Genomic DNA, 9548 nt, shown 5'->3' on the forward strand with positions numbered 1-9548 from the left:
TCCTTCCTTCCTTGCCTCCCTCCCTCCCTCCCTCCCTCCTTTCTCTCTCTCTCTCTCTTTCTCTCTTTCTCTCTTCTTTCTGACATAGTCTCACTCTGTCTCCCAGGCTGGAGTGCAGTGGCACAATCTTGGCTCAGCCTCCTGAGTAGCTGGGATTACAGGCACACGCCACCATGCCTGGCTAATTTTTTTGTTTGTTTCTGTCTTTTTAGTAGAGGTGGGCTTTCACGATGTTGGTCAGGCTGGCCTCCAACTCTTGACCTCATGCTCCGCTTGCCTCAGCCTCCCAAAGGGCTGGGATTACAGGCATGAGCCACTGCGCCTGGCCTTTATGTACTGTATTTATATCTGTGCTTTATACATAAAAAGAGTGAGACTTTGCACAGCTCCTCACCAAGCCAGTTTCTGCTCCTTGGGGATGATGCTGCTTGCATGGAGAACGCCTGGGCTGAAGGAAGCAGGACAGCCCAGCCCTAGTTCCTATCGTGGCCTGCAGTCTGGTCCTCTGAGCAGCCTGCGGCCTTTTGTTCGGGGGGCGTCAGGCCTCCCGGGTTCCTGTAGACAGAACTTTCTGCCCCTCCGCCCTCAGCTTTCTGCAGTCACTGTTCATGCTGGCCACCGTGGTGCTGTACTTCAGCCACCTCAAGGAGTACGTGGCCTCCATGGTGTTCTCCCTGGCCTTGGGCTGGACCAACATGCTCTACTACACCCGTGGCTTCCAGCAGATGGGCATCTACGCTGTCATGATAGAGAAGGTGGGTGCCCTGGGCCCCAGTGGGTCTCCTCAGAGCCCACTCACCTCCTGGGCTGGGGAGATGCTGTCCCAGGAACTCCGCCCATCCTCTCTGTCTTGCCTGGGAAGGAGCTGGTTTAGCTCCCAGCCCATTTTCCAAGAATCAAGCAATCTAGCCCTGACCCAGGTGTGTGTAGGGGGGATCCCCTGAAACCTGACCCCTCTGCACACCAGGCGTCCGTCTCCCGACCAGAACAAAGGCTATGGGGAAAGGGCGGGTGACGCCCTCATGACCCCGGAGCTGAGAACCAGCAACGCAAACCCTCCTGCATGTTCTCAAGATGCACCCCCAGGCCGGTGCGGCCCGGTCCTTCCCTCAGCTCCTCCCGGACCTGGCCTCGGCTCTAATGAGCCTGCTGTCTCCTACAGATGATCCTGAGAGACCTGTGTCGTTTCATGTTCGTCTATGTCGTCTTCTTGTTCGGGTTTTCCACAGGTAATGAGCTTGGTCAGGGATGGGGAAGGGTAGGGGTCCTGCTTGCCTGAACCTCCTGAAGACTCTGCCAGGAGCTGAATGAGAAGGCACCTGGTAGGCAGGTGCATGTCTGCAAGTGACAGAGAGGGTGGACGCACTGAAATGAGCCCCAGAACTTGGCCACATGATGTATAAAATGCTCTAAGAATTTTCCAGGCTGGAAGTGCTGTGGCTGTCGCGTAGCATTTTGGCTCAGTTGGTTTTTCAACTTTTTTTTTTTTTTTGAGATGGAGTCTCACTGTGTCACCAAGGCTGGAGTGCAGTGGCGCAAACTCGGCTCACTGCAACCTCTGCCTCCCAGGTTCAAGCAATTCTCCTACCTCAGCCTCCCGAGTGGCTAGGACTACAGGTGCACTATGCCATGCCTGGCTAATTTTTTGTATTTTAGTAGAGACGGGGTTTCCACCATGTTGCTGAGGCTGGTTGCGAACTCCTGACCTTGTGATCCACCCGCCTCGGCCTCCCAAAGTGCTGGGATTATAGGTGTGGGCCACCATGCCTGGCCCTTCAACTTTTAATTTTGACATTATTTCAGACTTCAGACAAGTTGCAAGAATAGAACCAATAACTTCTCTACACTCTTGACCCAGATTCCCTCCAAATTACCACATTTTATGTTACCACTTTCTCTACCCCATACACATGCTCACGCACAAACATGAACACATATGCCATGTGTGAAAAAAACTGAGAGTAAGTTGCAGATATGATCAGCCCTTTACCATGAAATACTTCAGTGTGTATTTCTAAAAGAAAGTTATTTTACATAAACACAGTTCAATGATCACAATCAAGAAGGTAACATCGACCCACACTATTAGCTAACCCATAGCCCTTATTTGAATTTCACCAATTGTCCTAATAATGTCTTTATCAGGAAATGAGAATCCGAGATCATGTATTACCTTCCATTGTCATGCTTCTTTGGTCTCCTTTAATAATTAATTAATTATTATTGTTATTATTTAAGACGGAGTCTCTGTTGCCGAGGCTGGAGTGCAGTGGCACTGTGTTGGCTCACTGCAACCTCCGTCTCCCGGGTTCATGCAATTCTCCTGCCTCAGCCTCCCAAGTAGCGGGGATTACAGGTACCCACCACCATGCCTGGCTAGTTTTTATATTTTTAATACAGACGGAGTTTTACCATATTGGCCAGGCTGGTCTCGAACTCCTGACCTCAGGTGATCCGCCTGCCTTGGCCTCCCGAAGTGCTGGGATGACAGGCATGAGCCACCGCGCCCAGACACGATGATCTTCTAACTCCATCATTGCTTCTACATTTCTTACCTGGCATTCTACTGTAGAGAAGGGCTTTCCATTCCCCACTCCTGCGTATTTATTTGTATCAGAATGGCCTCATGGAGTCTTTTGTTTTCACGGATTCTCACTTTGTTAAATGGGTTATGATCCTGACTATCCTTTTTTTTTTTTTTGAGACGGAGTCTCGCTCTGTGGCCCAGGCTGGAGTGCAGTGGCTGGATCTCAGCTCACTGCAAGCTCTGCGTCCCGGGTTCACACCATTCTCCTGCCTTGGCCTCCCAAGTAGCTGGGACTACAGGCACCCACCACCTCACCTGGCTAGTTTTTTGTATTTTTAGTAGAGATGGGGTTTCACCATGTTAGCCAGGATGGTCTCGATCTCCTGACCTCGTGATCTGCCCGTCTCGGCCTCCCAAAGTGCTGGGATTACAGGCGTGAGCCACTGTGCCTGGCCATTAATTATTTTTTGAGACAGAATCTTATGCTGTTGCCCAGACTGGAGTACAGTGGCGCCATCTTGGCTCACTACAACCTCCACTTCCAGGGTTCAAGTGATTCTTGCGCCTCAGCCTCCCGAGTAGCTGGGATTACAGGTGCCCGCCACCACACCTGGCTCTTTATTTATTTATTTTTTGTATTTTTAGTAGAGACGGGATTTTGCCATGTTGGTCTTGAGCTCCTGACCTCAAGTGATCTGCCCGCCTCGGCTCTCCAAAGTGCTGGAATGACAGGCGTGAGCCACCGCACCTGGCCTTAGTCTCCTTTCATCCGGGGCAGTCCCTGTGTCATCCCTTGTCATTTGCAACCTTAGAATTTGTAATGAGTAGAGACCAGTGGTTTTGACAATGTTTCTGAATTTGGGTGGGTCTGATGTTCCCTCATGATTATAGCCAGGCATGCAGTTTTGTCCAGAATATCAAGAAGCGATGTATGTCTTCTGCTGTGTGTGTCATTGGAAGTCACATGATGTCTGTCTCACTTCTGGTGACGTTAGCTTTGATGAGTTGGTTTTGGTGGATCTGCTAGACTTTTCCACTGTAAAGCTACTATATTTACCTTTGTAATGGATGCTTTTCAAGGAGGTGCTTTGAAACTATGTGACTAGCCTGTTTCTCATCAGACTTCCACCCGGGAGTGTCAGCATCCCTTGATGAGTCTTACCTGAATCACTTCATCCTATCGTGGTGGCCAAATGATGATTTTTTTTTGTTTGTTTTGAGAAGGAGTCTCTGTCTGTCACCCAGGCTGGCGTGCAGTGGTGCCATCTTGGCTCACTACAGCCTTTGCCTCCCAGGTTCAAGCAATTTTCCTGCCTCAGCCTCCCGGGTAGCTGGGATTACAGCTGCCCATCACCATGCCCAGCTAATTTTTATATTTTTAGTACAGACGGGGTTTCACCATGTTGCTCAGGCTGGTCTCGAACTCCTGACCTCAGGTGATCCACCTGCCTTGGCCTCCTGAAGTGCTGGGATGACAGGCGTGAGCCACTGTGCCCGGACATGATCTTCTAACTCCATCATTGCTTGTGCATTTCTGACCTGGAATTCTACTGTGGAGAAGGGCTTTCCATTCTCCACTCCTGCATATTTATTTGTATCAGAATGGCCTCGTGCAGTCTTTTGTTTTCAGGGATTCTCACTTTGTTAAATGGGTTATGATCCTGACTATCCTCTTTTATTTTATACTCAAATTGTCTGAGATTAGTCACAGGGAGTCCCTTCCAGCTGGCTCCTGTGCTCTTTTGACATGTCCACATCTTTTTTTTTTTTTTTTTTTTGAGATGAAGTCTCGCTCTGTCACCCAGGCTGGAGTGCAGCAGTGCGATCTGCAACCTTCGCCCCTGGGTTCAAGCAATTCTCCTGCCTCTGCCTCCCGAGTAGCTGGGATCACAGGTGCCCGCCACCACCCCCGGCTAATTTTTGTTTTTAGTAGAGACAGGGTTTCACCGTGTTGGCCAGGCTGATCTCAAACTCCTGACCTCAGGTGATCCACCCACCTCGGCCTCCCAAAGTGCTGGGATTACAGGCATGAGCCACTGCGCCCGGCCTCCACGTCATTTTTTGAGCACCGGACTCTGCTTTGATGCTCACCCGAGTCCCACAGTTGCCTAGTTCACATGGTGCACCCTCCCTGTCCTCACCCTGGGGTTTGTATTGGAATCTCTGGCTGGGAGGGATGGGCAGCTGTAGCTAGGAGAGACCTAATAGGTGTGGGCTCTGGCACCTGGATCTGAAGGCCTTGCATTTCAGTAGGTACAGGAAGGGACTAGGCCGGGGGGTTAGTGGATGCTGATAAGCAGCAATCACAGTGCACAACTGCTGCAGAGGTCCTCAGACTCTGGGCCAGCCACACTTCCCAAAGAAGCAGGCAGAATGTGGGGAGAGGTCATTCTGCTCTGAGCTGCTCTGTGCTCATGGTTGCAAAATGGACCTCTGAGGGATGCAGGCCGACAGGGTGTGAGGGACAAAGCAGGTGTGGAGCCAGAGCTGACATGTACGGTTAAGCAGGTTGTGCACTGAACAAAGGTGGCTATATTCACATTGTACATAGAGATTTATATATTTATTTATTTTTCTAGCAGATGATGATAAAGTTCTTAAAAATATACTTTGAAAATTTTTTGTTAGTTTTAAAGAAGGGGTGCTTTAAAAATAACTTCTCACAAAGCTATCGGAGGCTGAGCAGGAGAGTGTATGTCAGAGTACTTGGGGTATGGGCTTCTATCCGGTGGCACCCCACCCTCCCTGTGCCCTGTAGCGGTGGTGACACTGATTGAAGACGGGAAGAACGACTCCCTGCCGTCTGAGTCCACCTCGCACAGGTGGCGGGGGCCTGGCTGCAGGCCCCCCGATAGCTCCTACAACAGCCTGTACTCCACCTGCCTGGAGCTGTTCAAGTTCACCATCGGCATGGGCGACCTGGAGTTCACCGAGAACTACGACTTCAAGGCTGTCTTCATCATCCTGCTGCTGGCCTACGTAATTCTCACCTACATCCTCCTGCTCAACATGCTCATCGCCCTCATGGGCGAGACTGTCAACAAGATCGCACAGGAGAGCAAGAACATCTGGAAGCTGCAGGTGGGTGGGTGGAGTGGGGGTGGTGAGCGGCCAGGAGGGTGTGGGCCTCTCTCTCCGCTGCTTTACCCCGCTGGGCACATGAGCCCTGCAGGATTTGAGGAGGGGGCAGAAAGCCCAGCCAGGCCCAGGGATCCAGCCTCAGCACCTCCCTCAGTGGGCTTCCAGCAAGATCCCCTGGCCAGTACTTGCTCAGGGGCAGATGAGTTTAGCTGGTGTTTATAGACACCATGCTTGGCTGTGGTCTGGGTGGTCCTGGAGGGAAGAAGAGGGAGGGCTCAGCCCCACAGGGTGTCCGTCCACCTCAGAGGAGCCTGGTGTAAGGTGGGCACCAGAGGCCAGACTCAGGGGAGCAGCTACCATGAGGCAGGGCCCCGACAGCTACATTGCTGAGCCCTGTGGGCCACATCTGCATCCCCAACTACTAATAATAAGTTTCGTTCTTATGAAGAAGCACTTTCTCTATGATAGGGAGTGTAGGGCTGTACTAACTGGCTTACCTGATCTCATTTAATCCACACAACAGTCCTGTGAAGTGGATTCTATTACTGTTCCCTTCTTTTTTTTTTTTATCTGAAATGGAGTTTCGCTCTTGTTGCCTAGGCTGGAGTGCATTGGCACGATCTTGGCTCACTGCAACCTCTGCTTCCCGGGTTCAAGCGATTCTCCTGCCTCAGCCTCCCTAGTAACTGGGATTGCAGGCGCACACCACCACACCCAGCTAATTTTTGTATTTTTAGTCGAGATGGGGTTTCACCGTGTTGGCCAGGCTGGTTTCGAACTCCTGACCTCAGATGATCCGCCTGCCTTGGCCTCCCAAAGTGCTGAGATTACAGGCGTGAGCCACTGCGCCTGGCTATACTGTTCCATTTTTGAATGAAGGTGCTGAGGCACAGTGAAGTTAGGTATCTGTACTCAAGGCCACATGGCTAGGAAGTGGCAGAGCCAGGACCTGGCCCAGGCGGTCTCACCCCGAGGCCCTGCTCTCAGCCCCTAGCCAATGTTGCCCCTTGTGAGCTCCTCAGGGCAGGGACTGGGACACTCCGTATCACTCCTGGGGCTGCCCTGCCCAGGCCCTGCAGGCACCAGTGGCACCTGGACAGGTCTGGGCTGGCCGGGCTGTGCCCCTTGCGTAGAGTGTGCCCCCACCAGGCTACAGAAACCAAGCTAGCATGGAGGGCGCTGGACAACCAGCCCGGAGGCATCTGGGCCTGGGAGAGCCCCTGGGGAGGTGGATACTGGCAGCCAGGGAGGCCCTGGGATGCACCCTCTGCCCCTCAGCTCCTCTGCCCTTGGTGTCTTCCTGCAGAGAGCCATCACCATCCTGGACACGGAGAAGAGCTTCCTCAAGTGCATGAGGAAGGCCTTCCGCTCAGGCAAGCTGCTGCAGGTGGGGTACACACCTGACGGCAAGGATGACTACAGGTGGTGCTTCAGGTAACGCCCAGGCTCCACCTGATCAGAGCTTGGGAGCCTCGGGGCTCCCCTGTGGACACAGAGCCTGCCTCAGGGCCTCCTGGGGCTGGTCATGAGCACGGGGGGCTCTCCCCACACCAGCTGTGGGCATTGGGGCTGTCCTGAGCTCCGCTGTGGGCGTGTACGGGGGACCCATCTTCGATCTCAGCTGGTGAGGCCCAGACACTAAATTCTGGAAAATTCGAGGTGTCCAGAAGGGGTCTTCTAGTGAGCAGGGTCAGAGCCTGGCATCCCATATGTAAAGTCCCTGGGCCTCACCGTATGGTCAGAGATCACATTGGTGGGGATGGTGTCCAAAAATCAAGTCCTCTCTGCCCTCCCCGACCGGCCGTGTCTCCATCCTGATGGGTGGGTTTCTTGGGCTTGGCCTGTGGGCAGAGCCCTCGGCCTGGGAAGCTGGGCGGAGCTCTCAGGCTCCCTTGACCCCTTACCCTGCAGGGTGGACGAGGTGAACTGGACCACCTGGAACACCAACGTGGGCATCATCAACGAAGACCCGGGCAACTGTGAGGGCGTCAAGCGCACCCTGAGCTTCTCCCTGCGGTCAAGCAGAGGTGAGGCGTGAGGGACCGGTGCTTGGCACCTCCTTGGCTGGTGGCCTGACATTGGGCAGGGGGAGCTTTGCAAGTTCCCCACGCCTTGCCGGGCTCCTCATCCCCCCAGGACCCGGGCACTGTAGCAGCTTCTGACGTCAGCCATGTGCGCATAGTCACGGGCTGACTTGAGTGCCTCACACATGCTGTCACCACTGACGACTCACTGGGCCTGTGCAAGCGGCTGTGCCAGCATCTCCAGCCCAGGCACCTGTCCTCAGCGCCCCAGGGGATGCAGCCCAGCCCCGCCCCGCCTCCTTGTGTGGGCTGCCCCACCTCCTCGGCCCTGTTCCTCACTCCACACGTGTGCATGCGATGTCATAGCTTTGTGAGGCTGTGCGAACACAAACAGGCAGACGGGAACACTTGTCACTCATGGACACAGCTGGGCAGGTGGAGAAGAGGGGAGGGTGAGAAGAGGAAAGGGATGCCTTGAGCAGAAAAACTCCAAGGAGGTCGGGCGCAGTGGCTCACGCCTGTCATCCCAGCACTTTGGGAGGCCGAGGCAAGCGGATTGCCTGAGGTCAGGAGTTCGAGACCAGCCTGGCTAACATGGTGAAACCCCATCTGTACTAAAAAAATACAAAAATTAGCCAGGCATGGTGGCGGGCACCTGTAATCCCAGCTACTCAGGAGGCTGAAGCAGAAGAATTGGTTGAACCTGGGAGGCGGAGGTTGCAGTGAGCCGAGATCGCACCACTGCACTCCAGCCTGGGCGAGAGAGCGAGACTGTCTCAAAAAAAGGAAAAATAGAAAAACCCCGAGGAAAATTACTACCAGAAAGGAAGCTGTTTTAACAGTTACTGGTAAACATTTAATAGAAAACATTGAATAAATGTCTAATTGAGGACACTTAAAAATGAAGCAGGCACAGTTTATAGTGGACAAATTTTGAGTTATAATTACAACCCTGAACACTGTTTTTGAATTACTTTGTATTTAATTGTAAAAATCTGTGGTAAAATATTTATCTCCTAAAACTTGCCATTTAAATCATTTTTAAGTGTACAATTTAGTGTCATTAAGTACATTTACATTATTGTACAACTATCACCACTATCTATTTCCAGAATTTTTTTTTTTTTGAGACAGAGTCTCACTCTGTCGCCCAGGCTGGAGTGCAGTGGCACAGTCGCGGCTCACTGCAAGCTCCACTTCCTGGGTTCAAGCGATTCTCCTGCCTCAGCCTCCTGAGTAGCTGGAATTACAGGTGCGTGCCACCTCGCCTGGCTAATTTTTGTATTTTTATAGTAGAAACAGGGTTTCACCATGTTGGCCAGGCTAGTCTCCCAACCTCAGGTGATCCACCTGCCTTGGCCTCCCAAAGTGCTGGGATGACAGGCGTGAGCCACCGTACCCTGGCCTTTTTCCAGAACATTTTAATCATCCCAAACGGAAACTCTGTGCCCGTGTAATAACTCTATGTCCCCTGCTCCCTGACCCCTTGTCCTCTGGCCCCTAACCCCTGGGCCCCTATTCTGTTTTCTATTTTTATGAAAAGGAGACAGAGACGTTAAAGGTTGAGTGGTACTGGGGGTCTGAGAGGCCCAGAGACCGTCTTAATACCCTTTAAATCCTCTGAACGCCTCTCTAATCACCTTCATGAACTAGCACAGCTCAGCTCTTAGCAAGGACTGGTGGGGAACTCACCTGCCCCAAAGACTTCTGGGCTTCCACCCCCGTAAATCTTTCCTCCTCTTCTCCAGGGCTCGGATCCACAGATTCTCGCTGCTTCAGCTGCCCCAGTTCTTGATTTCTTCCTCTTTCACGCAAAGGCAATTCCATGCTCTGCTTAGACTGCAGCTCGCTGCGTTGTAGTTGGGGAAATGGTTCCCAGGCAGAAAGTGAGGTCATAGGGCTCTCCTTGTGATTTT

General features: G+C 52.5%; 1 protein-coding gene across 1 annotated transcript in view; it reads left to right on the top strand.

Annotated features, from left to right (window-relative positions):
* The window catches only part of TRPV1 (transient receptor potential cation channel, subfamily V, member 1), a 26736-nt gene that overhangs the window by 14643 nt on the left and 2545 nt on the right, over window positions 1-9548 (top strand). Inside the window, exons 10-14 of the mRNA XM_011947480.1 lie at window positions 590-755; window positions 1163-1229; window positions 5286-5608; window positions 6915-7042; window positions 7520-7635. Of these exons, the coding sequence (XP_011802870.1) occupies window positions 590-755; window positions 1163-1229; window positions 5286-5608; window positions 6915-7042; window positions 7520-7635 (800 nt within the window). The remainder of the gene's footprint in view (window positions 1-589; window positions 756-1162; window positions 1230-5285; window positions 5609-6914; window positions 7043-7519; window positions 7636-9548) is intronic.

Source organism: Colobus angolensis, unplaced genomic scaffold (assembly GCF_000951035.1).
Source record: "Colobus angolensis palliatus isolate OR3802 unplaced genomic scaffold, Cang.pa_1.0 Scaffold267, whole genome shotgun sequence".
NCBI lineage: Eukaryota > Metazoa > Chordata > Mammalia > Primates > Cercopithecidae > Colobus > Colobus angolensis.